At 48.9% G+C, this 27,500-nt stretch overlaps 1 protein-coding gene across 1 annotated transcript in view; it reads left to right on the top strand.

Moving 5' to 3' along the window:
- The window catches only part of LOC117442744 (titin-like), a gene marked incomplete at its 5' end in the record, with an annotated part of 210,055 nt that overhangs the window by 84,102 nt on the left and 98,453 nt on the right, over positions 1–27,500 (top strand). The window contains 26 exon segments of the mRNA XM_071202478.1: positions 40–522; positions 689–1,357; positions 3,830–4,870; positions 5,311–5,484; positions 9,914–13,362; positions 14,215–14,485; positions 14,951–15,022; positions 15,275–15,388; positions 15,470–15,568; positions 16,023–16,067; positions 16,417–18,030; positions 18,432–18,485; positions 18,566–18,961; positions 19,048–19,326; positions 19,673–19,942; positions 20,684–20,823; positions 20,934–21,060; positions 21,723–21,989; positions 22,084–22,350; positions 22,720–22,983; positions 23,522–23,661; positions 23,785–23,911; positions 24,059–24,325; positions 24,414–24,680; positions 24,880–25,146; positions 25,552–25,691. Of these exon segments, the coding sequence (XP_071058579.1) occupies positions 40–522; positions 689–1,357; positions 3,830–4,870; positions 5,311–5,484; positions 9,914–13,362; positions 14,215–14,485; positions 14,951–15,022; positions 15,275–15,388; positions 15,470–15,568; positions 16,023–16,067; positions 16,417–18,030; positions 18,432–18,485; positions 18,566–18,961; positions 19,048–19,326; positions 19,673–19,942; positions 20,684–20,823; positions 20,934–21,060; positions 21,723–21,989; positions 22,084–22,350; positions 22,720–22,983; positions 23,522–23,661; positions 23,785–23,911; positions 24,059–24,325; positions 24,414–24,680; positions 24,880–25,146; positions 25,552–25,691 (11,303 nt within the window).

Raw genomic sequence — 27,500 nt, 5'->3', positions numbered from 1 at the left:
TGTAAAGGCTTTTAATGCTTGTGATTATACTCTTTCAAGTTCCTGTGGAGCGACACAGACCCGTGGCTCCAAGAGCAGCCGCGCCACCAGGAGCTGCTCCCAGAGAAGAGCCCACGCAGACAGACAAAGGTACCTTAATGTCCCGAGCCCAGACCCTGTTCTGGGCCCAGACCCTGTTCTGGGTCCAGACCCTGTTCTGGGCCCAGACCCTGTTCTGGGCCCAGACCCTGTCCCGAGCCCAGACCCTGTTCTGGGTCCAGACCCTGTCCCGAGCCCAGACCCTGTTCCGAGCCCAGACCCTGTTCTGGGTCCAGACCCTGTTCTGGGCCCAGACCCTGTCCCGAGCCCAGACTCTGTTCTGGGTCCAGACCCTGTTCTGGGTCCAGACCCTGTTCTGGGCCCAGACCCTGTCCCAAGCCCAGACTCTGTTCTGGGTCCAGACCCTGTTCTGGGCCCAGACCCTGTTCCGAGCCCAGAACAGGGTCTGGGCCCAGACCCTGTTCTGGGTGCTTTGGGTCTGGAGTTACGCTGCTCAGGTCTAACAGGATATGATGGAAACCAAGCGATGGCACTTTGAGACGATGGACCAAACAAAGGGTCTTTGAGTGAAGTGTGGACCATGACCTCTGTCTGTGCGCCGGTCCAGTCTAGTCATGTCTGCATGTGTTTGTGTCTAACCCTCTTAAAGCTGTGATGCCCAAACCCAAAGTGGTGCCTGGAGAGCCGTCTGAGGCAGCCCCTCAGAAGGGGCTTGAACCTGAGAGGCGTCCAGGGGGGATGCCTGAACCGCCAGGGAAGGGGAAGGGGAAGACCCCTGAGAGGGTCCCAGAGAAGGTGCTTGAACCTGAGAGGCGTCCAGGTGGAATGCCTGAACCGCCAGGGAAGGCTGAGGGGAAGGGAAAGACCCCTGAGAGGGTCCCAGAGAGGGTCCCAGAGAAGGTGCTTGAACCTGAGAGGCGTCCAGGTGGAATGCCTGAACCGCCAGGGAAGGCTGAGGGGAAGGGAAAGACCCCTGAGAGGGTCCCAGAGAGGGTCCCAGAGAAGGTGCTTGAACCTGAGAGGCGTCCAGGTGGGATGCCTGAATCGCCAGGGAAGGCTGAGGGGAAGGGAAAGACCCCTGAGAGGGTCCCAGAGAAGGTGCTGGCCCCCCAGAGAAAAGTAGATGAAATACCAAAGAAGGTTCCAGAGAAACGACCCGTGGAGAAGGCTCCTCCTGAGACCAAGTCTGTGAAGGTTTCTCAGAAAGTGTCTGAAGAAGAGCGGCCTCCTGAGGACGCTAAACCTGAACCGGCGTCTCAGACAGGACCGGAGAGGCTCTCTGTAGACAGAACACCTGAGCAGGGGTCTGAAACTAAAGGTACAGCCGAGGCAGACCTCGCCTCTTTCATTACACACGTGTTCTCATGCATGAGAGCCGTCGGCAGCAGCTCACTCCCCATAGGCATCTGTACACTCAAAGCTAACGTCAGAGATGAAACCACTTTCATTGACAGAGGCTTTCTTTGAGCACGATTCAAACGTTTCATTTGCTAAAATGCTGACTCTACTTCAAAACGTATTGTATGTGCATTGGCTACTTTGGCGCCACCTAGTGGCAGGATCAAACTCAGGTTTCAGTTTGATGATATGGAATTCATGATATTCAATATAATGTACAGTCTTAGTGCCCTGTGTGGACCAGCAGAGTACAGCAGGGTTCCTGTGTGGACCAGTAGAGTACAGCAGGGTTCCTGTGTGGACCAGTAGAGTACAGCAGGGTTCCTGTGTGGACCAGTAGAGTACAGCAGGGTTCCTGTGTGGACCAGCAGAGTACAGCAGGGTTCCTGTGTGGACCAGCAGAGTCCAGCAGGGTTCCTGTGTGGACCAGTAGAGTACAGCAGGGTTCCTGTGTGGACCAGTAGAGTACAGCAGGGTTCCTGTGTGGACCAGCAGAGTACAGCAGGGTTCCTGTGTGGACCAGTAGAGTACAGCAGGGTTCCTGTGTGGACCAGTAGAGTACAGCAGGGTTCCTGTGTGGACCAGTAGAGTACAGCAGGGTTCCTGTGTGGACCAGTAGAGTACAGCAGGGTTCCTGTGTGGACCAGTAGAGTACAGCAGGGTTCCTGTGTGGACCAGTAGAGTACAGCAGGGTTCCTGTGTGGACCAGTAGAGTACAGCAGGGTTCCTGTGTGGACCAGTAGAGTACAGCAGGGTTCCTGTGTGGACCAGCAGAGTACAGCAGGGTTCCTGTGTGGACCAGTAGAGTACAGCAGGGTTCCTGTGTGGACCAGTAGAGTACAGCAGGGTTCCTGTGTGGACCAGTAGAGTACAGCAGGGTTCCTGTGTGGACCAGCAGAGTACAGCAGGGTTCCTGTGTGGACCAGCAGAGTCCAGCAGGGTTCCTGTGTGGACCAGTAGAGTACAGCAGGGTTCCTGTGTGGACCAGTAGAGTACAGCAGGGTTCTGTGTGGACCAGCAGAGTACAGCAGGGTTCCTGTGTGGACCAGTAGAGTACAGCAGGGTTCCTGTGTGGACCAGTAGAGTACAGCAGGGTTCCTGTGTGGACCAGTAGAGTACAGCAGGGTTCCTGTGTGGACCAGTAGAGTACAGCAGGGTTCCTGTGTGGACCAGTAGAGTACAGCAGGGTTCCTGTGTGGACCAGTAGAGTACAGCAGGGTTCCTGTGTGGACCAGTAGAGTACAGCAGGGTTCCTGTGTGGACCAGTAGAGTACAGCAGGGTTCCTGTGTCGACCAGTAGAGTACAGCAGGGTTCCTGTGTGGACCAGTAGAGTACAGCAGGGTTCCTGTGTCGACCAGTAGAGTACAGCAGGGTTCCTGTGTGGACCAGTAGAGTACAGCAGGGTTCCTGTGTGGACCAGCAGAGTACAGCAGGGTTCCTGTGTCGACCAGTAGAGTACAGCAGGGTTCCTGTGTGGACCAGTAGAGTACAGCAGGGTTCCTGTGTGGACCAGCAGAGTACAGCAGGGTTCCTGTGTGGACCAGCAGAGTACAGCAGGGTTCCTGTGTGGACCAGCAGAGTACAGCAGGGTTCCTGTGTGGACCAGTAGAGTACAGCAGGGTTCCTGTGTGGACCAGTAGAGTACAGCAGGGTTCCTGTGTGGACCAGTAGAGTACAGCAGGGTTCCTGTGTGGACCAGCAGAGTACAGCAGGGTTCCTGTGTGGACCAGTAGAGTACAGCAGGGTTCCTGTGTGGACCAGAGAGTACAGCAGGGTTCCTGTGTGGACCAGTAGAGTACAGCAGGGTTCCTGTTGTCCAAGAGAAATCCAGCAATGCAAACCAAGAAAAGTGTTTTGATCACATGTAAGAGATTATAACTGATCTCATTTCACCTTCGAATACGCTTCAGTTGCCTATACTGAATACATATATACAAACTATGAGCCGTTTACTTTGTTTTGAGTGTATAGCAGATGTAAGGAGTATTTAAATACAAGCTGAGCTGCTGCCACTTCTTTACAAACCTTTGATTTCTAATGTCTTGCTGTGTTTCGTGTTTTTAAATGTACGTTGTTTATTTCCTGTTGTTTGTTAAACGTCTTAATTCTCTTCTTTTAAAATGGTCTTCTTCTCACTGGATTATCTTTAAAAGAAACCAAGAGGATTGTGAAGATCGAACAAGAGAGAAAAGTCTCTCGTGCAGAAACAGGTACCGACCATCTGAAGCCCGATGGAGTACTTTAACCACTTTAACTCTCGGTGATAACACATGTCACCGAAGCGTTGACCATGTGATTAATCTCTGTGTTCCTAATCCTTGTGTTCTGTTCTCACCTCTTGGCGCCGCCGCATGACGCCTTTTCTTCTTCTACAACTCTTAAAACTCCCAGAAACTGAGAGTCTCGTTAAGATTGAGCGCAGGAGAGCAGCTCGGGAGACTCAGGAAGTTTATCACGTCGAGGAGGAAGCGTGGGAACACCAAGAACACGCCAAAGGCAAAGAGGCCCATCTTGGCGAGACCGTAGAGCCGACATCGGACCTCTTCCGTACGGAAAAGTCTGAACTGCGAGGCGAGATATCTGTTACGGACTCTGCGGGGAGGAAAGACACCCGGGCGTCCAGAGTGCCACAAACACAAGACACCGTTGCTGTAGTCCAGAGATCTGACCAGGATAGGGAGGGTAGACCTCGAATAGAAACCACTGAAGAAGAGTTCATTATGCAGTCCATCTTGTCTGTAGCAGACAGCGAGGCAGTCAGACAAGAAAGAAGGGACGTCTCTATTCAGGCAACTAGAGTCCAAACGGGCAGAGAGGTGAGCATTGAGACAGAAAGCAAACGGCGGCAACAGGAAGTCAAGACTACCGTCAGAGAAAGAGATAAACCGGTTATTATCAGCACAGCCACTAGAAAGCAGACTGAAGCGCTTGAAGGAAAGCATTCGACTGAGTCACGACGCGAGATAATATCAGATATTCCCAAAGAACATTACAGTAGAAGTGAGGACATTACAGAGATTACAATTCAAAAGAGGGAAGTCACAGTCGAAGAGAAACCAACCACCGTGAGTTTCTCTCGGGTAAAGGTGGTAGACGAGGAAACAAGTAAAAAGGTCGTGACGGGAATTAAACCAGCAGTCATTTTGAAAAAAGATGAGACAAGTGCCCCAGGACGAGTCTTGGTAAAGAAACAAGAGAAGCAGCAAACATCTGAGGGGACACTTAGTCAAAAGAAGGACAGAGTTGAGACGCCCGAGGTCAAACCCAAAGTGTCCGTGACAGATATCAAACCTGAGACGCCAACAGTGGTCCACAAGGAGACTGCAGTTGTTTCTGCACGAACGGAAACAGATCACAGGAGAACAGAGGAACAAAGCCTTTTGTTCGAGGGAAGGCTTCAGACAAAACCTTCAAAGCCAACATCTCCCAGAGGTACAGCCAGACCATCTAACATCATGATAATACTCACGTGTTCTTATCTTTGTTCAGGTTGGCTCTTCTTTTGACCGCCATCAGATCGAACCCCATCGTCAGCTGTCCTTTTGCCTTGTTTAAAGGGTTCTTTGTATCCCTTTCCTTCTTCCTTTCATGCTCATATCGTGCGTTAAACACAAAACTATTATTCTTTAAAGAACCAGAATTCGAGGCCGAGGCGATTCCCACGACCCTTCCTCCCGCTGCTCCGTCTCGAGAAGAAGGAAAAAGAGGTACAACATCAACGGCACATTTTCCTGTCAGCTCCTTTTCTTATTACCTCTGTTTGTCTCCTTTAACTCCAAATGTTTGTCTTTGTTGTTATTTCTTCCCCTAATCTCTTGGCACCGCTTCATGGTGCTTTCTCTTCAAAACTCTTAACATCTTCCGTCCTCAAGCGGCAACCAGCGGTCTGTTAAAGGCTGCGGAAAGAGCCGGACGTCAGGCTGATTCCATATCAAGGGAAGAGGTTGAAGCACAAGTATATGGCAAGCATGAAGAAGGCGAGGGTCCTACATCTTTGCAGGATGGAGAGGTTTTAAGTGCGATGGAAGAAGTGTCTGAAATAAGAGGTGAAATATCTGTTACTGATGGCTCAAAGAGACGAGCTCAAAGAGGCATCCCAAAAACTAAAGACAAGCTCAGCATGACAGGAAGTGAATCTGAGAGGAAAGTTCAGGAGGAGTCTTGTGTCCAAAAAGCTGATTCTCTAAAAGCAATAAAAGACATTAAAAAAGATGCTAAAGGAAATAAAGAAGCTCTACGTAAAGGTAAACCAGCCAAAGGCAGTCCGGTTGAAGGAACAGCTGAGATGAGACGTTCAGTTCCTCCTGAAATAGAAGTCAAACCTCAAGAGAAAGAAACTGAAACTAAAAGACCTGAGATATTGTCAAAGAGCAGGACTCATGTAGTGCAGAAAGTGAGACGGCAGGCAGCGGTTGAAGACGAGGAAGCTGTAGTTAAAGAACTCCAAGTTAGTTGGAAAGAAAAGACGAAACCAAGACAAGAGCAAACTGAAAAACAGGTCTCCGGTAAGCCGGCAGGGCATTTGATCTCCGAACAAGGTACCACTGAAGAAGAAGAAGAAGGCACTGGTAGTAAAGACATAGCTGGTCAAATAGGGTGTGAGTTGGTAACAACTGGAGACCCTCCAACTAAAACTGAAAAGGATAAAACAAGGGAAGACATAACTTCTCCTGTTGTTGAGAAAACAAAGAAAACAAAATCACAGACAAAACAGGAATCCATTGAGAGAAAGGCGCCTAAAAAGAAAAAAGAACCAATGCGAGCCACAACGGAAGATACTACAGATAAAGAAATCCATTTGAAACCAATCGCATCCAAATCTGAAAAAGGAAAAGAACAGATGTTGTTAGAAACGTGTCAAACTGAAGAAATGTCACTTAGATCTGAAGATGTTCAAACCAGAGAAAAGCAAACTGATAAAGTTACAGACACATTTACTCCTGAGGCCTTTCCTCACACACAGAGACAGCAGAAGCCGATCGAAGGTCAAGCTGAGGATGAACAGTCAAAGAAAAGAGTCCGAACTAAAAGTGAAGTCCCTCCTATTAAAGTACAGGACGTTAGCGAGCAAGAACTCGTTGAAACAACCTCCTCAATCACTCCAATGATCCAATTAGCTGATACAGAAGCCCCAATCGAAGGTAAGCGAGACACTGTAGACGAAGAGGACATACGGTTAGATGTCTCCGCAGGGATCAAACCAGCACCAATGGAGAAACCTCCGAAAGCTAAAGTAAAAGCTAACGGCAAGTATACTAAATTACTTCCAACTGAAGGGTTAAACAAAAAACGAGTGTTATGTAAATCTGATGAACAATATGACGCCGACGAGCCAGCTGGTGTTTCTAAAAACAAAGTCAAATCCCTTAGAGACAAAGATGTTGAATCAACAGTAACTGAGAAAACTGCGAAAACAAAGGATCCCACGTCGTCAGTAGATGCAGACACTTCTATGAAAACTAGTGGAACCGCTGAGATTGGACAGGAAAAACCCACAAAGCAAACATCAGTTTCAGATTCGACAGAAGGATCCTCTAAAGAAACCGGCAAAACACCGAAGTTAGTCGAACATGACGAGTCATTACAATCAGGCGGTAACAAAGGTAACGACAGATCTTCTAAAGGCGCACAACCAAGACTCCAACAAACCCAAGTGACAGATATGCAACCTGTAGAAACGGCACCACGTAAAGAGATTACTGAGTTAGCTCAAAGCACACGCCAGACATTACATACAACTGACAACGCTCCAGATACAACTGCCTCAGATGCTCTTATCAAACGGAAGAGACCAGCGAGAAAGGAACGAGGTGGAGGGAAAGGTGTAGACGCGCCTGTGATGGACACAACTAGTGATATTGAAACGACAGATAGCGAACAGAAACCTCAAAAGATTATCGTTGAACGAGACGAGGTAAAGCACAGCACAGTTAGAGATAACGCCTTTAAAGTTAAACCATTTAAACTTAAAACAGCACAGGAACAAGCTGACAGCAGGGCTTCAGGTACACATTTAGTTGGGGAAACTTCTAGAGAACTTGCAGTCGCTGCAGAAGCCAGAGAAACTGAATTAGCAACAGTGGAAGAGGACATTGATTTCTTTGACGAAACGCCTTCTGGAACATCAATACCCTTAAACGAGAGAGGACAGAAGGTAGCCAGACCTAGAGAGGCTGCAGATGAACAAATCCCACCAGAACCCATGACTGCTGAAGATAAAACTCAGAGTCTGACTGTCACTAAACACGGTAGTCCTGAAAAACATGCAGGAACTAAAGACTTTGTCACAAAGCGAGCAACATCTGATGAGGAACGAACAGGCAGTGGATCAGTATCTCAACGAAAACCACGACAGAAACCTCAAAAGATTATCGTTGAACGAGACGCGGTAAAGCACAGCACAGTTAGAGATAACGCCTTTAAAGTTAAACCGTTTAAACTTAAAACAGCACAGGAACAAGCTGGCAGCAGGGCTTCAGGTACACATTTAGTTGGGGAAACTTCTAGAGAACTTGCAGTCGCTCCGGAAACCAGAGAAACTGAATTAGCAACAGTGGAAGAGGACATTGATTTCTTTGACGAAACGCCTTCTGGAACATCAATACCCTTAAACGAGAGAGGACAGAAGGTAGCCAGACCTAGAGAGGCTGCAGATGAACAAATCCCACCAGAGTCCATGACTGCTGAAGATAAAACTCAGACACTGACTGTCACTAAACACGGTAGTCCTGAAAAACATGCAGGAACTAAAGACTTTGTCACAAAGCGAGCAACATCTGATGAGGAACGAACAGGCAGTGGATCAGTATCTCAACGAAAACCACGACAGAAACCTCAAAAGATTATCGTTGAACGAAACCAAGTAAAGCACAGCACAGTTAGAGATAACACCTTTAAAGTTAAACCATTTAAACTTAAAACAGCACAGGAACAAGCTGACAGCAGGGCTTCAGGTACACATTTAGTTGGGGAAGCTTCTAGAGAACTTGCAGTCGCTGCAGAAACCAGAGAAACTGAATTAGCAACAGTGGAAGAGGACTTTGATTTCTTTGAAGAAACGCCTTCTGGAACATCAATACCCTTAAACGAGAGAGGACAGAAGGTAGCCAGACCTAGAGAGGCTGCAGATGAACAAATCCCACCAGAACCCATGACTGCTGAAGATAACACTCAGAGTCTGACTGTCACTAAACACGGTAGTCCTGAAAAACATGCAGGAACTAAAGACTTTGTCACAAAGCGAGCAACATCTGATGAGGAACGAACAGGCAGTGGATCAGTATCTCAACCAGAACCACGACAGAAACCTCAAAAGATTATCGTTGAACGAGACGAGGTAAAGCACAGCACAGTTAGAGATAACACCTTTAAAGTTAAACCATTTAAACTTAAAACAGCACAGGAACAAGCTGGCAGCAGGGCTTCAGGTACACATTTAGTTGGGGAAGCTTCTAGAGAACTTTGCAGTCGCTCCTGAAACCAGAGAAACTGAATTAGCAACAGTGGAAGAGGACGTTAATTTCTTTGACGAAATGCCTTCTGGAACATCAATACCCTTAAACGAGAGAGGACAGAAGGTAGCCAGACCTAGAGAGGCTGCAGATGAACAAATCCCACCAGAACCCATGACTGCTGAAGATAACACTCAGAGTCTGACTGTCACTAAACACGGTAGTCCTGAAAAACATGCAGGAACTAAAGACTTTGTCACAAAGCGAGCAACATCTGATGAGGAACGAACAGGCAGTGGATCAGTATCTCAACCAGAACCACGACAGAAACTTCAAAAGATTATCGTTGAACGAAACCAAGTAAAGCACAGCACAGTTAGAGATAACACCTTTAAAGTGAAACCATTTAAACTTAAAACAGCACAGGAACAAGCTGGCAGCAGGGCTTCAGGTACACATTTAGTTGGGGAAACTTCTAGAGAACTTGCAGTCGCTCCGGAAACCAGAGAAACTGAATTAGCAACAGTGGAAGAGGACTTTGATTTCTTTGACGAAACGCCTTCTGGAACATCAATACCCTTAAACGAGGGAGGACAGAAGGTAGCCAGACCTAGAGAGGCTGCAGATGAACAAATCCCATTGAAATCCATAAGAGTTAAAGAGAAAATTGTAAAAGTAACACCCGCTGAAGATGGAGCCCCAAAACAACTGGAAACACATATTAAGATTGAAGTCTCAGATGAGGAATGTGGCGTCCAGATTAAAGATAAAAAAGTCCAAACTGGACCTGTAGGATATTCAAAGAAAGACAGAGTAGAGAAAAGTGTTGACCACAATGCAACTGAAGCTAAAGTAGAAGTTAAACCTGAGATCGAAGAACAAAAGACAAAGTTAGATAACATTTCTCAGGACAGGATATTAGTCCAAACGATTCCAGGTGAAACTGTAAAGATAAAACCAGAAAGGCATAAACAAACGGAGATCCGTGGTTCTGTTCGAGCTCTGCAAGACACACCCTCTAAAGCACAAGAGGTCCAGTCCAGCATAGTTCACGTTAAGGACGCATATGGAAGTGTTGCTCCATTCGTCCCAGAAGCCAATCAAGGACAAGTGGAGAACAGGTTTTCATTGGCTCCGGTGATGGAGATTGCATCTGAGAGATGTCTGATCGTGACAGAAGGAGACGTTAGATCAGACACTCTCCAAAGACATATCACGCCTGATGAGCTCTTTAAAGACATTAGGTCAACACAAGGGGATGTTTACAAGTCAGACGAGGTTCCTACAAAGTCAAAGGAGTCTTCCAAAGATATTACGGTGCATCCAGTCTTTTCAAAAGTAGATGTAGTTCAATATCAGACAGAAAAGGTTTCTCCCATTAAAGAGGACTTACCTGAGAAACAGAACATTGAAAGAAAAGCTTTACCTGTATCCAGACCAGAAGAAGCATATCAACGCTCTTTGGTGGAGCAAGAAGCTCCAGAACAACGTGCAGTCAAGGATCAAATCACTGCAGGTCTTCCAGCTGAAGAGATCAGAGACAGTCAGAAGCAGACAGACATAACCGACGCAGAGACGGAAAGCATTAGGTCAAAGAAATCAAAGTCCCTGAGAGAGAAAGCACTGAAGCTGGACACACGGTCCTCTGGAGAGGTGCAGTCTGAGTCAGTTACAGTTAAAGATGAATACGGTAGTTTTACTCCACTGGAGGAAACAGAAACACAACAAGCTGAGAGAATAATGTCAGTGTCTCCTGTGATGGAGGTCGCAGCTGAACAACACCAGGTAGTTAAAGATGGAGACGTGAGATCAGACACCCTGCAAAGACGTGTTGCACCTGACACGCGTGTTAGAGAGGTTGGGTCCAGTAGAGAGGACGTTTATGAGTCCAGTGAGGCTTCTCTCGAGTCCACCAAGGGAAGGGTGCAGGCTGAGAAACAAAAGATTACAGACACAGATAATACAATGCTCACAGAACAGAAACACACTCAACAGCCGGCAGACGCGTCAGCGGTTACTCAACAAGAGACTCAAACATTGAAAGGAGACCAAGAGCGGTCGACAATGAAAAGCATTCAGTGCAGAACAGACACCGTTAAAGACCTCTTCCTCAGGGTGGCTCCACGTGTAGAAACAAAGCAGGACCAAGTAGAAAGGAAAGCTTCAAGGACTCCTGTCATGGATGTTGCTTATGAAAAACCATTGATTATGAAACAACACGAGTTTAAATTCGATACTCCACAGAGGTTTATTACCCCTGACGATCTTGTTAGAGACGTTGGGTCCAGTAGAGAGGACGTTTATGAATCCAGTGAGGCTTCTCTCGAGTCCACCAAGGGAAGGGTGCAGGCTGAGAAACAAAAGATTACAGACACAGATAATACAATGCTCACAGAACAGAAACACACTCAACAGCCGGCAGACGCGTCAGCGGTTACTCAACAAGAGACTAAAACATTGAAAGGCGTCCAGATGAAAGATAAAACAGTCCGAACTGGACCTGAAGAAACATCAGAACATCGTGAGAAAGATAAAGCTCAAACAGATACACTGTCAGCCAAATCCAAAGAGACTACAGTCGAAGGGGCCAGGACCGTTGCTGTTTCACGTGAATATAGTAGAGTTACACCTTTTGAAACTACACACATCAAACAAGAACACGTCCTCAGAAGGACTTCAGAGGTACCTGTGATAGAGGAGGCAATGGCCAGACCACAAGACACTAAAACTGTTATTCCTCCACACATGAGCTCACCTGAAGACATTAAGGTAGAAATCAGGTCCAATGTAGTCCCAATTGAAATGAAGACACCCATGGTGACTCCCATTGAGGAGAAGACCCTAACAAGACTGGAACACATTGACAGCATACCCTCGGAGACAACTGAGAAAGACATGACGCAGACCAAGAGACGAGATGAGTCAGCAAAGACTGTGGAGGAAGTCCAGACTGTAGGGTATTCAAAGAAAGACATGTCGCAGACCAAGAGACGAGATGAGTCAGCAAAGACTGTGGAGGAAGTTCAGACTGTAGGGTATTCAAAGAAAGACATGTCGCAGACCAAGAGACGAGATGAGTCAGCAAAGACTGTGGAGGAAGGTCAGACTGTAGGGTATTCAAAGAAAGACAGAACAGAGAAAAGCGTTCCTCTTGACCACAATGCAACTGAAACTAAAGTAGAAGTTAAACCTGAGATCGAAGAACAAAAGACAAAGTTAGATAACATTTCTCAGGACAGGATATTAGTCCAAACGATTCCAGATGAAACTGTAAAGATAAAACCAGAAAGGCATAAACAAACGGAGATCCGTGGTTCTGTTCGAGCTCTGCAAGACACACCCTCTAAAGCACAAGAGGTCCAGTCCAGCATAGTTCACGTTAAGGACGCATATGGAAGTGTTGCTCCATTCGTCCCAGAAGCCAATCAAGGACAAGTGGAGAACAGGTTTTCATTGGCTCCGGTGATGGAGATTGCATCTGAGAGATGTCTGATCGTGACAGAAGGAGACGTTAGATCAGACACTCTCCAAAGACATATCACGCCTGATGAGCTCTTTAAAGACATTAGGTCAACACAAGGGGATGTTTACAAGTCAGACGAGGTTCCTACAAAGTCAAAGGAGTCTTCCAAAGATATTACGGTGCATCCAGTCTTTTCAAAAGTAGACGTAGTTCAATATCAGACAGAAAAGGTTTCTCCCATTAAAGAGGACTTACCTGAGAAACAGAACATTGAAAGAAAAGCTTTACCTGTATCCAGACCAGAAGAAGCATATCAACGCTCTTTGGTGGAGCAAGAAGCTCCAGAACAACGTGCAGTCAAGGATCAAATCACTGCAGGTCTTCCAGCTGAAGAGATCAGAGACAGTCAGAAGCAGACAGACATAACCGACGCAGAGACGGAAAGCATTAGGTCAAAGAAATCAAAGTCCCTGAGAGAGAAAGCACTGAAGCTGGACACACGGTCCTCTGGAGAGGTGCAGTCTGAGTCAGTTACAGTTAAAGATGAATACGGTAGTTTTACTCCACTGGAGGAAACAGAAACACAACAAGCTGAGAGAATAATGTCAGTGTCTCCTGTGATGGAGGTCGCAGCTGAACAACACCAGGTAGTTAAAGATGGAGACGTGAGATCAGACACCCTGCAAAGACGTGTTGCACCTGACACGCGTGTTAGAGAGGTTGGGTCCAGTAGAGAGGACGTTTATGAGTCCAGTGAGGCTTCTCTCGAGTCCACCAAGGGAAGGGTGCAGGCTGAGAAACAAAAGATTACAGACACAGATAATACAATGCTCACAGAACAGAAACACACTCAACAACCGGCAGACGCGTCAGCTGTTGCTCAACAAGAGACTCAAACATTGAAAGGAGACCAAGAGCGGTCGACAATGAAAAGCATTCAGTGCAGAACAGACACCGCTAAAGACCTCTTCCTCAGGGTGGCTCCACGTGTAGAAACAAAGCAGGACCAAGTAGAAAGGAAAGCTTCAAGGACTCCTGTCATGGATGTTGCTTATGAAAAACCATTGATTATGAAACAACACGAGTTTAAATTCGATACTCCACAGAGGTTTATTACCCCTGACGATCTTGTTAAAGACATGACATCAAGTGAAACACAGTCAGTGGAAGTTCCTTTAAAGAAAGACGAACACACAACAGGCCCGACGTTAGGTCAAACTGAAGAGTTTAGAGCGCAAGAAAGAACGTCCAAGGTTGGAACACCTATTGACAAAACTACTAAAGTTACTCCGATACAAACAACCACCACTAAAGGATTACTGCGAGACACTTTAGACAGATATGCAAGAACCGGAGAAACTACTGAAACTGAATCTTTTAAAAAGGCTTTGAATACATCTGATACAAGAGAAGGAATTCAGCCAAAGGTCGTCCTGGTTAAAGATAAGAGAGCTACAGTAAGTCCGCCTGAAGGAACAGAAATAAAGCGCAAACAGATTGAAAGGAAAGCCACAGTAACACCGTCTAAAGAATCACTTATTGCAGACGAATATACCAAAAGAGAAATGCTCAAGGACGTGAGAAGAATGTCAGCCGAACAAGACTTTAAATATATAGAAGAAAGACCAAAATGTGTCACTTTTGAAGACCAAGCTGCCAAACAACAACTTCCAGTGTCCTCACATTTAGAGGAAGCGCCTTTAGAAAGACAGCTGGCTGAACCCAGAGACATAAAGACAGAAGTCATGGTAGGAACAAACACGATCCTCAAAGAACTTCCTGAAAAAGAAAAGCTTGAGATTAGACAAGTACAAATAAAAGGAGATCAGTTACTTAAACCCACAAACACGATTCTGGAAAAGCATAAAACCCAAGAGATTTCTGGGAAATACCAACGAGCAACGGCAGAGTCAAGCGCTGATATTGGCGTGATCGGAGAGCCCTCAGTAACAGATACAACCAAGCCAAAGACGGTTCAGGAAAAGACGACAGAATTCGGAGAAAGTGTCAACAGGAAGTCAGAGGTGGAGCAGTCTTGTCTCAAAGCAGACGTCCGGCACCTCCCTCCTCAGGAAGTGTTGACTTTGACACCAGAAGGAAAGGAACGAGTCACCCTTCAAGAGTCTTCCAGAGGTATAGAGGGAGATATGTTATGTGTCACCGAGCACGTGTTTTACCTGAGCACCACACCCCCTTGTGCACCTCCTCCTTAAGGATCTATTAGATTCATACCTCTTTCGTCTTTCGACCATTTCAAGAAGACATCCATGTCACACCACCCATTGTGTGTCGTCACAAACTGTACCCCTGCTCATTGTGAAGGACCGTCCTCCTGTCGCCTCAGACAGACTCTTGGTTTCTGATCACCTGATATCACCACGCGTCCACGTTGGGTTTCTCTTCATCGCTTTGTCTAATGATGTTTGTCGTGTCCTTCATGTTTATTTTGACCTGAGATATTTTATTACACAAATGAGGTGAGAACTTTGCGACCTTGTCCTGGACCGTGTTTGTTCTCGTTGTGTTGTTTGTCTTTGCACGCTGGTTCCGTGCTCGCCCATCAGTCGTACTGACTTTCTGTATCATTTCATTTCAAAGTTCCTGTGAAGGGAATGGAGTCTCCGCCACAAGTCACAGAAGCACTGGTAAAGCCAGCTGCTCCTCAAGCAGGTACCGACCTCTCTTCTAAATGTTGTAATGGTGTGTATGTCTCTGTGTCTCTGTCTGTGAGGCATTCGTGAAAGAATGTCACTCTTGAGCGAACATGATCTTTGAATCTGTATCGAAAGGACAATGGAAACAAAATGTTCTTCATAGAAAAATGAACTTTGCCTTTTTATGGTTTCAAGCTCTTAGATCCAACATGTATTTGTGTTTGTGGAGAGCTTTCTGTTGAATTCCCTTTTTACTTTGTACTTGAAGAGAGCAAAGCGCAGGCGGCTGTAAAAGTTCAAGAAGCTGCCAAAAAGCCTGAAGTCACAGACAAGAGCACGAAGTTAGAGAAGAAGATAACTCCCCAGGAAGAAACAAAGCCAGGTATACAGATAATAACTTGTAAAGACTTTGTACTAAGACCGTGTGCGTCTTGTTTACTTTACAACCCCCTCTTTTATTAAGTGGCCAAGCCAAAGGCTGCTGCGAAGGCTAAAGAACCAACCAGGAAGGGTGCAGAAGAAGAAAAACCCACCGCGGTAGAGACGATACCTCCTGAAACAGGTAGAGGTATAGGAGGAACGGACCTTGAACCATCCTCTTTGTTTGAGATGTCCAGTCCTCTCCATCTTTTTCACTTCCATTGTCATCACTGGATTGTTGACTGACCCCCCCACGTGTGTGTTTCCACCGCTAATCTTGGTCGGTACGGCCTTCTCATTGGGATGTGTGTCTCTTCCTGTTGTGTGTCCTGTTTGTTCATTCACCACACATCGAACTGAAGCATGCCAGCTGTCCTTGGACTCTCCATGTCATCTCTTTACTTATTCCCCATGTCATTCCACTAAATCACGTGACACTAGACCACTCCGCATTCTCAGTCACATCTTTACCACAAATCCCATCAGCTATCTTTTCTTTGAGTGCGGTTGGTAAGGTCTTCCACTTTTAAATCAGTGAAACTGCTATTTATGAAATGTTCTAACTAACGACTGTTTGAACTATAATCCTGTATTAGATCAAACCAAGGGACCCGTCCAAGCACCGGGAGGAGTCAAGAAAGGTAGGAGCCCCGGTTACCGCTCACCTCACCTCAGTACAGCCAGTACACAGTTACTAACGCCTAAAGAAATACACAGCATGATACTCGTATAGCGCCACCACCTCAGAAACGACCCAACCGTTGGAGACGTTGGGACATCAAAAGAACTTTTTGTTTAAAGAATACTAAATGCATATACACAACACATGTTTGTCTGTTGTGTCCTGTTGTCTTTTCTTGTAGTCGTCCTCTTCTTTGTCTTTTGGGTCACTGTTGTACTGTCATCTTGATTTAGTCTTATATATCGTGATAAGTGTGTGTGTGTCGTTCGTTACGTTTCATAAGTAATGTCAAACCTTTGCCACCTCAGAACCGCTTCTGCAGAAAAAAGGTAAAGTTCAGACTGACGAGGAGGGGACGTTTGAGATTCCCACTTTGAGGAAGACGACCAGAGTCGTGAAAGAAGTGGAAGAAGAGCAGGAGATAATCAAACTGAAGAAGATTCCTTCAGTTCAACTGAAAGAGGCTGAGGAAGAGGAGAGACCTCAGAAGGTCACGAAGACCACAGTGTTTCACGTGGAGGAGTTGGTGCTCAGAGAGGCGGCGGTGGAGATGTCCATCGCCACCAGGAGACCCGCAGAGGGGAAGAAACCTGGAGACAAAGCAGAGGTGGTGAAGAAGCCTGCAGTTATGAAGCCTAAAGAACAGGACCAGAAGGAAGCCCCTGCAGAAGCCTGGACCCGCCAGAAACCTGTTCCAAAAGGCGAGAAACCAGAAGATGACATTTCTTTGAAGAGAACTCCCAAGGCACCAAAGGAGGAGGAACCTGCCCCGCCTACTGCCGCCTTAAAGAAGGTGAAACGAGTGCCTTCAGAAGAAGAGGCACCAGAAGTGATCAAATTAAAACCGTTTGAGAAACCTGTTAAACCGTCTGAGGAGCCGGAGAAAGACAAGAACGAGAGGCACGACAGGGACTCTGCGCCCTTCCAGAAGCTGGACAGAGTCCCTAGAGAGGTGGAAACTAAAGAGCCTTCCAAGAAACCTGAGACAGCTCCTCCAGAGGTCAAAGAGCCAGCGGCCAAGGTGCCAAAGCCAGTAGATAAAAAGAGAACTCCGGAGAAAGAGCCGGAGGCGGTCAAAGCGCCCACTAAGGTTAAGAAGATGCCAACACAGGAACAAGAGGTGGAGAGCGTCAAGCTGAAGCCTTTCTCCAGGCCGTCCAAAGAGGCCGCAGAGCCTGAGAAGAAAGCAGCGGAGGAGAAAGAGAGGAGGCCGGCGGATGACCTGCAGCGCCGTCGCACCAGTCCAGAGGAAAAAGCTAAAGAACGAGAGCCTGAGGCTAAACCGATGAAACCTGAGATGGCAGAAAGTCCAGAGAAGAAGCCGGCGAAGGTGGTGGAGGCAGCTCCAGCTGAGAAGAAAGCGACTCCTGTTAAGAAACCAGAAAAGGTTCCTGAGGAGCCCAAACCTCTGCAGCTGAAGAAGGGAGTCACACCGAAGCCAAGAGAGGAGAAAGAAGAGGTGGCTCTGAAGCCTTTGGAGCAGCTCAAGAAGCTGGAGCTGAGAAAGACACCGTCTCCTCAGGTGGAGAAGCTCAAAGACGCAGAGAAAGTCCCCGTTGAGAGGAGGCCCAGTATGGATAAACTGAAAAGGGTTCCTAAAGCAGTTTCACCAAAGGTCTCTGTGGAAGCTGTGACTCTGAAGAAGGTCCCGAAGAAGCCGTCCCCCGAGGAGGCTGCAGAACCAGCGAAGCCCGGGAAAGGAAAGGTTCCCCTGGGGAAGGAGGTGTCTCCTGGAGCCGTGCAGATGAGGAAGATAGCCACCCAGCCTGAGGAGGAGGTGTATGAAGAGGAGGACGAAGAGGAAGGTGTGGAGAAGGAGGAAGATGAGGCCTGGGGCTGGGAGATGGTTCGCCGGGACAGTTACGACTGGGAGGGTGAAGGAGAGGAAGGGGCCTTGGAGGTGCCCGGGCTCTCCAGGAGAGGTGAGATGGGGCGACCCTAACTCGCTGGGTGACGGCCGAGACAAACATGCCCTGAGTCATCGCTACCCATTCCCACCATCACGCCTCCATCCGAATCATTCCTCCACCATCTTTTCTCGTGTTGAATATCAATCTGTTTGTCAAACTGTCATGTGTGTGTCCGTCATTTCCATCCGTCCAACACGTGTTCCCATAACATCTCCACCTTTCTGTTTCGTTGTTCCATCTCGTCACGATGTTAAAGTCATCCATGTGCCTTTCGTTTCCATTGTTTCATTATTCAACTATGACATCATACTCCCCAATCCATCCGCGTGGACATTACACGTCTCACAGCTCTGCATGCTCACCAAGACACCTGGTGACGTGTGCAGAAACTCACTTGTGTTTTCCATGAACAGAGGGATCCCCAGCAGGAGAAGCAGCCGGTGGAGGTCGAGGGAGAGGACTGAAAGGTAAGTCTCTGTTCTTCATCTCTCGTAAGGAAGTGATCCCAAAGAGTCCTTCGTGAAATGACCGTTCATGTGTATTTCAGCCAAGCAGACCCCGTCCCCCGGAGAAGGTAGGGGCCGTGGCCTGAAGCCCGGAGGGAAGGGTCCCACGCCACCAGACGAACCGTTCGCAGGGTTCAAGCTCAAAGCCGTCCCTCTGAAGTTCATCAAGAAGCTTCAGGACATCTTGCTGAAGGAAGCCGAGTCCATCGGATCGGCTGCGGTGTTCGAGTGCGAGGTTTCGCCCTCCACCGCCATCACCACCTGGATGAAAGACGACTGTAACCTTCGCGAGAGCCCCAAGCACAAGTTCACCTCTGACGGCAAAGACCGCAAGCTGAACATCATCGATGTCCAGCTGTCTGACAACGGGGAGTACACGTGTATAGCCAAGAATGCCGGCAAGGAGATATCGTGCAAAGCCAAGCTCATTGTTGAAGGTATTTATATGTAGTTCTGTCCTGAATGTCTTTCTCCTAATCATGATCCAAGCTTTCGCCACTCATTGCCTTTTATCTCGCCACAGAGCTTCCATTGAAATGGCTCAAGGAGCTGGAGGAGGAGACCTCGGCTATGAAGGGCCAGCCTCTGTACATGACCTGTGAGTTGAACAAAGAGAAGGATGCGATATGGAAGAGGAACGGTGAGGTCCTGAAGAAACAGGCCGGGAAGATTCAGATCAACGTCATCGGCTTGCAGCACGCTCTGACCATCCAGAACTCCACTGAGGCCGACACCGGGCTCATCAGCTGTGAGGTGTCCGGCCAGGAGGATTTCAAGACCTCAACGAATGTCAAAATCATTGGTAAGCAGTGAACATATAGACGCATCCATCAATCCAGGTGTTCCATAAGTAGTGGATACAGGTAGAGATCTGGTTTGTCCATTCTTATTTCAAAATGTAATCACCATAAAAGCAAACCACTGATTGTCCTGCAGCTACATTCAGATATCTGCAGCTTTGAGTTCTCCGCCTAAACCGAATTTCAAATTGCAAACAATCTTGAAACCGACACAAAGTCAGATAACCTAATTCAGACTAAGCCTGTTTTGGCGCTTCTGCTTTATCTCAGAATACATCTCTTAATATCTGGTATATTAATGGAGCACGTCTTTTCTTTATAATGCAAACCGTTGTTTAACTCCAACAGAAATCATCCGGGACTGGATTGCGAAACCGCTGAGAGACCAGCACGTGAAACCGAAAGCCAACGCTACGTTTAGGTGCGAGCTCTTCAAGGAATCCCCCAACTGGAAGTGGCTCAAAGGAGAGGAGGAGGTCACTCCTTCAGACAGGATTGAGATCAAGAAGGAAGGAAAGGAGCTGACGCTCACCATCAAGAACTGTCAGCCTGAGGATGTGGCGCAGTATTGCATGGAGGTGGAAGGACGCCTTTACACCGCCCATCTCACTCTCGGAGGTTTTCTATCCACTTACTTCCCTTCCTTATTGGTTTAGGGATGTCACCAGAAACAGTTCTCGGGTAACACGTGGGTAGCCAAGCTCAACTCAAGACTAACAGGATCGTGTCATCTCTTGGTCACCAGTTCAAGTCCCAGAAAGACCAAGTGCTACCGAGGTGTCCCTGAGCAAGGCACCGCTCCCCACATTGCTCCCCGGGCGCCGCTCAAAATGGCAGCACACTGCTCCTAACACTAGGACGGGTCAAATGCAGAGAGACAATTTCCCCACGAGGGATTAATAAAAGTCCATCTTAAGCTACAGGTCGTTAGCTAACGTTAGCTGTTAGCTGTTAGCTGTTAGCTGTTAGCTGTTAGCAGTTAGCTGTTAGCTGTTAGCTGTTAGCTGTTAGCAGCCTGTGGAGCCAAGCTCCTTCGAGTTGCATTGTGGTGCAGACAAACTCTTTAGACACATTGAAGTATTAGGCAAAGGTAAATCATAACCTTATCATGATGTGTTTGATGTATTCTTGTGTGAGAAACGTAAATACATCCAGGTGTCTGAAGGAGATGTAATTAGGAACTTATGACCCAGCATGCTAATGGGAACAACGAAGGTACGATTAGTTACAGGTATCAAGCACTGTGTTGGAAAGGTGTCGGTATTGACTGCTGACATTCTGGTGACATCCCTAAGTGCCTCGTTGACTTTTCTTTAGTCTGGTCCATATTCCTGAATACTAACACAACATCTCTCTCAGAGCGCGAGGCTGAGATCCTGAAGCCTCTGGCCAGCGTTGAGGTGGTGGAGAAGCAGGACGCCGTGTTTGAGACGGAGATCTCTGAGGACGATGTTCCCGGCGAATGGAAGCTCAAAGGAGAGCTTCTGACCAGATCCCCGGTACGGTTTCATGAACTTGTTTCCGTTAAATAGTCACACGATTCTTACTGCAGGTATTTCTTTGTTTGCATGGTCGTGTTCATTACTTTACGCTGTGATGTGTTCACCAGACGTGCGAAATCCACATGGAGCGCGGGGTGCGTAAGCTCACTCTGAAGAACTGCCAGTTGGATCATGCCGGAGAGGTCTCGTACCAGGCTCTGAACGCCATAACCAGCGCGATGCTCAACGTCAAAGGTAAGACCTGCGCCTGGTATCCAGGACCGGACGAACAGTGTTTTAGGATAGTAGGTGTACAGATAAAGGCGTAAGGTCCGTGGGCAATAGAATAAAGCTGAAAGGCACTTGAGAGCGGACCTTAGACCTTTATTGCATAGGGTTGATGAATGAAATGCATTCGTGTGCCCTTCTTTGAGACTTGCAGCCCGGGAAGACCAGGAGACATTCGGATGAGAATCCCAACAATGTCCAGTGTGTTTGTGTGTTTTCTATGTGTTGTCAGTTCAATGGAAACATGTCTGTGTATATGTCCGATCCGACATGTGTCTAAATGTGTGTTTGTGCTGCCACTTTGCAGGATGTCCGTACTGTCTGTGGTTACATGTTGTTCGTTAACTCTCCGAACGGTGGCCAGTGTATTCGTTAAACCACCAGGCATGCTTCAGCACATACCAGAGAGTAGGCACAGGCTTGAGTCCAGACAGGTAGGTACCTGGTGACGAAAGAACAATGGGTATCCCAGTAAACGGTCGTCCTAGTTGGTGGAGGACCGGTCCTTTGGAGGAATCATCACGTAGAGTTCTTCGCCGAACCTTAGCGAGCAGACTGGCCACTGTGTGTAAACCGTTGTTGTTGTTTTGTTGTGTTGTTGATGTTCTGTGTCACCTTTTTAAACCCAGAAATCGAGATGGACTTTGTTGTCCCGCTGAAGGATGTGTCTGTGCCTGAAAAGAAACAGGCAAAGTTTGAATGCACCATCACGAAGGATGTCTCTAAGGTCATGTGGTATAGAGGGGATGATGTCATCACCCCGGACCAAAAGTATGACATCATCGACGATGGGAAGAAGCACATGCTCATTATAAACTGCTGCGAGTTCGATGACGAGGACGCGTATACAATCGCTGTCCTGGGCAAGATGTCCACAGCTCGACTCACGGTGGACGGTAAGTGCTGCCATTATCGAGCAGCGCCCTTATGCTTATCCAGACAGCACTCACTGAGTTGGTTGCCTCCTCTCTCCACCTCGTGCACCCACAGGTATCAGGCTCAAATGCATCTCGCCGCTAAAGGACCAGACGGTGAAGGAAGGCGCCACGGCTCGCTTTGAGCTGGAGCTCTCTCACGAGAACATCCCCGTCACATGGTACAAAAACGATGTCAAAATCCACCCGAGCAGAACCGTGCTCAGTCACGTGGACGGGAAGAGACACGTGTTAGAAGTGAAGGAAGTGACTCTCGATGACACTTGTCAAATTAAGGCTGAGGCCAAAGGCATTCCCTCCATGGCCAACCTGACGGTCATAGGTAAACCCACGTGTGTCCTCCTCCTGTGCGTCTTCTTCTCTCCACAGATACGTGTCCATGTGTGTGTGTGTGTGTGTGTGTGTGTGTGTGTCATTGTTCGGTCTCTACGTTTTTGTGTTTGTGTGTGTGTCATTGTTCGGTCTCTACGTGTTTGTGTGTGTCTCTACGTGTTTGTGTCTTTCCACAGATCCACCTGTTTGTGTGTCATTGTTCGGTCTCTACATGTTGTGTGTGTGTGTGTCGTTGTTCTGTCTCTACGTGTTGTGTCTTTGTGTTCCTCATCTTGTTTGTTTACCTCGGACTGTGTACTTGTTTGTTATTCATGTGTGCTTTTGTCTGGAGAGTCACACAAACATGTCCCCCTTCCAGAGGGCGATGCGTACTTCACGGTTAAGCTGCAGGACTATACCGCGGTGGAGAAAGACGAGGTGGCCCTAGACTGCGAGCTCAGCAAAGACGTGGAGGTCGTGTGGTACCACAACGAGGCCGAGGTCAAACCCTCTAAGATGGCCGCCATTAAGGCCGAGGGCAAACGCAGAACCCTCGTCATCAAGAAGGTTGCCGACAAAGACAAAGGCCAGTACGTGTGTGACTGCGGGACGGACAAGACGGTGGCCACGCTCCACATCGAAGGTAATTCCATGGTGCTCATCTTAAGCTCATCCTTCACCTCATAAGCTCGAGCTCCATCGTCTTTCCTGGCAGCTCTGCGCTCATCCCCGTGCACTTCTGAGCACGCTGGACACACACCAAGAGCTCTCAGAGGAAGCCTGTCGTGGGTTTGTTCAGCTCTGAGTATAACTCTTGCTGGAGAAAACTCCTGTGGTGTTCTTCCATCTCTGTCGTGTCTGTTGGTCGCTGTTATAGTTCTTCAGAGGGTCTTCCTCACAGAACCGCCCTCTGAAGAACCCTCTGACGTGCACCTCGATGATCCGACAGGTCCACAAAGAACCAAAGGGCTCCTTTCGGGCAGTGGCGGTCCATCGACGTCCCTGCTTTTGCAGCCGTTCACTTGCTTGATCATCGCCGTGTCGTTGCCCAGCCATTGGAGCCCTTTGGTTGTTTCTGGTCCTAGAGTTCTTGTGTGGTGTGCGTCTACGTCTACGTCTTGTGTTCAATGTGAAGTCTGTCTGAATACTTAAACGCCTTTGTGCCCTCTCTTCACCGTCAGCGCGCCACATCAAGGTGGTGCGGCCGGTGTACGGAGTCGAGGTGTTTGACGGAGAAACCGCTCGGTTCGAAGTGGAGCTCAGCGAAGACGACGTCCATGGGCAATGGAAGCTAAACGGAGAAGTCCTCAGTCCATCCGCCGTACGTCTCATCACTAATTATCTCACATGTGGTTCCCTTCTCTTCATTCTGTTCCGCCCTGCTCACTTTACAATCCTCATGTTTTCTTGTACTGACATGCTGACGTCTGTCGGTCGTCTGCAGGATGTAGAGATCGTGGAGGACGGTGCCAAACACACGTTGGTCTTGTACAACTGCAAAGTGCCTCAAACAGGCGAGCTGGTGTTTACCGCCGCCAACGCCAAATGCTCTGCTAACCTGAAAGTGAAGGGTGAGCGCTCACGTACCGCCGTTCACACTCTTACCAGGAGACGCAGTCCAGTCTCACGGCGCTTCAGTTCGACTGTCTAACGATGTGGATCCACAGCTTCCCTCCTGGCCCGTCGTTTATGTTATCTGTGTCTGTCTGAATCTGCAGAGCCGCCGGTCTCGTTCATTACTCCGCTGGCTGACGTCCACGCGTACGAAAAGGACGAGGCCAAGTTCGAGCTGGACATTTCCAGAGAGCCCAAAAGCTTCCGCTGGCTGAAGGGATCTCAGGAGCTGACGAGCGACGATAAGTTTGAGATCCAGGTGGAGGGCAAGAGACACACTCTGACTGTGAAGTCTGCCCGATATGAAGACGAAGCCAAGTACATGTTTGAGGCTGAAGACAAGCGGACGTCTGGGAAGTTGATTATCAAAGGTGACTAGGAGTGAAGTCAGAGCGGACGGTGTGTGTCTGTGTTGCTGCCTTTCGTTTGAACTCTTTGTGTGTAACCTTTCGTCATCAGGTATTCGCCTCGAGTTTATCAAGCCGATCAAAGACGTGACCGTGAAGGAGCGTGAGACGGCAGAGTTCAGCGTGGAGCTCTCTCACGATAAGATCCCGGTGGTCTGGTACAAAAACGACGTGCGGCTGCACCCCAGCAAGGTGGTGCACATGACGGAGGACGGGAAGGTCTTCACGCTGGCCTTCAAGGAGGTGTCCATCGACGACACCTCCATGATCAGAGTGGAGGCCATGAGCAAGACCTCCGAGGCCATGCTCACCGTGCTCGGTCAGTACCACGCTGAGGGCGAATCTAACAAAAGGCTCCGTTTGCTTAACACTCTAATGATACATGTGATTGTTTAACAGAATGCTCGGCCGAGAGTATTCGCTTGCCTTCCACAGATCTCCGGATGGCTCCAGACCTTTCCGGCTCAGTCCCAAACCGCTGTGCTTTAACTGTGTGTTGCTGACGTGTCTTCTTGCAGAGGGCGACCTGTACTTCACGGTGAAGCTGCAGAACTACACCGCCGTGGAGAAAGACGAGGTGGTGTTGTCCTGCGAGCTGAGCAAGGCGGCCGACGAGGTCCGCTGGTACAAAGACGGGAACGAAATATTTGCCTCCAAGAACGTCCTGATGCAAGCGGACGGAAAGCGGCGCACGCTGGTGATCAAGAAGGCGGCGAGGAGCAGCATCGGGGCGTACACCTGCGACTGTGGCAGCGACAAGACCACGGCCGACCTGAACATCGAAGGTAAACCCTGCGGAGACCCTGAACGCCGGCAGGACAAGCCCCGCCCACCACCGTGCAGCGAGGCCACGCCCCCACCATGCCCCGCCCCCTCATCCTCCATCTTTGTTTGTCCTCACAACCCCCCCATTATAACTGTATATTATAACTGTATGGAATGTGAATGTCTCTCAGAGGCACATGCAAGTGTTCATAACATCCTATTCAACTCACTGTGGATCTGCTTTTGACAGATCACCATGACGATGATAGATCACCATGCCGACGATAGATCTTAATATATCCATTTTTAGACAATAGAATCATTTGTCCCCTCCTCCTCCTCCTCCTCCTCCTCCTCCTCCTCCTCCTCCTCCTCCCCTCCTCCTCCTCCTCTCCTCCTGCTTGACGTCTGTTCCCCCCCTGCAGAGCGCGACATTAAGGTGGTCCGCCCGCTGTACAGCGTGGAGGTCACTGAGACCGAGACCGCCAGGTTTGAGACGGAGATCTCCGAGGAGGACCTGCACGCCACCTGGAGGCTGAAGGGGGAACAGCTGCACCCCTCGCCCGTAAGACTTCATTACAGCGGGGAGTGTCTGAACGGGTCAGAACCTTCTGGAGAGGCCCGGGCGGGAGCAGGGAGATGTGTTCGGGGGATGAAGCTAAAGTAGGAGAAGAGGAAGGAATGGGTCAGAACCTTCTGGAGAGGCCCGGGCGGGAGCAGGGAGATGTGTTCGGGGATGAAGCTAAAGTAGGAGAAGAGGAAGGAATGGGTCAGAACCTTCTGGAGAGGCCCGGGCGGGAGCAGGGAGATGTGTTCGGGGATGAAGCTAAAGTAGGAGAAGAGGAAGGAATGGGTCAGAACCTTCTGGAGAGGCCCGGGCGGGAGCAGGAAGATGTGTTCGGGGATGAAGCTAAAGTAGGAGAAGAGGAAGGAATGGGTCAGAACCTTCTGGAGAGGCCCGGGCGGGAGCAGGAAGATGTGTTCGGGGATGAAGCTAAAGTAGGAGAAGAGGAAGGAATGGGTCAGAACCTTCTGGAGAGGCCCGGGCGGGAGCAGGAAGATGTGTTCGGGGATGAAGCTAAAGTAGGAGAAGAGGAAGGAATGGGTCAGAACCTTCTGGAGAGGCCCGGGCGGGAGCAGGGAGATGTGTTCGGGGATGAAGCTAAAGCAGGAGAAGAGGAAGGAATGGGTCAGAACCTTCTGGAGAGGCCCGGGCGGGAGCAGGGAGATGTGTTCGGGGATGAAGCTAAAGTAGGAGAAGAGGAAGGAATGGGTCAGAACCTTCTGGAGAGGCCCGGGCGGGAGCAGGGAGATGTGTTCGGGGATGAAGCTAAAGTAGGAGAAGAGGAAGGAATGGGTCAGAACCTTCTGGAGAGGCCCGGGCGGGAGCAGGAAGATGTGTTCGGGGATGAAGCTAAAGTAGTAGAAGAGGAAGGAATGGGTCAGAACCTTCTGGAGAGGCCCGGGCGGGAGCAGGAAGATGTGTTCGGGGGATGAAGCTAAAGTAGTAGAAGAGGAAGGAACGGGTCAGAACCTTCTGGAGAGGCCCGGGCGGGAGCAGGGAGATGTGTTCGGGGATGAAGCTAAAGCAGGAGAAGAGGAAGGAATGGGTCAGAACCTTCTGGAGAGGCCCGGGCGGGAGCAGGGAGATGTGTTCGGGGGATGAAGCTAAAGTAGTAGAAGAGGAAGGAACGGGTCAGAACCTTCTGGAGAGGCCCGGGCGGGAGCAGGAAGATGTGTTCGGGGATGAAGCTAAAGTAGTAGAAGAGGAAGGAATGGGTCAGAACCTTCTGGAGAGGCCCGGGCGGGAGCAGGGAGATGTGTTCGGGGATGAAGCTAAAGTAGGAGAAGAGGAAGGAACGGGTCAGAACCTTCTGGAGAGGCCCGGGCGGGAGCAGGAAGACGTGTTCGGGGATGAAGCTAAAGTAGTAGAAGAGGAAGGAACGGGTCAGAACCTTCTGGAGAGGCCCGGGCGGGAGCAGGAAGATGTGTTCGGGGATGAAGCTAAAGTAGTAGAAGAGGAAGGAATGGGTCAGAACCTTCTGGAGAGGCCCGGGCGGGAGCAGGGAGATGTGTTCGGGGATGAAGCTAAAGTAGGAGAAGAGGAAGGAACGGGTCAGAACCTTCTGGAGAGGCCCGGGCGGGAGCAGGAAGACGTGTTCGGGGATGAAGCTAAAGTAGTAGAAGAGGAAGGAACGGGTCAGAACCTTCTGGAGAGGCCCGGGCGGGAGCAGGAAGATGTGTTCGGGGATGAAGCTAAAGTAGTAGAAGAGGAAGGAATGGGTCAGAACCTTCTGGAGAGGCCCGGGCGGGAGCAGGGAGATGTGTTCGGGGATGAAGCTAAAGTAGTAGAAGAGGAAGGAATGGGTCAGAA

The sequence above is a fragment of the Pseudochaenichthys georgianus genome, unplaced genomic scaffold (assembly GCF_902827115.2).
Source record: "Pseudochaenichthys georgianus unplaced genomic scaffold, fPseGeo1.2 scaffold_465_arrow_ctg1, whole genome shotgun sequence".
NCBI lineage: Eukaryota > Metazoa > Chordata > Actinopteri > Perciformes > Channichthyidae > Pseudochaenichthys > Pseudochaenichthys georgianus.
This window is presented reverse-complemented; position numbering and strand designations above follow the sequence as displayed.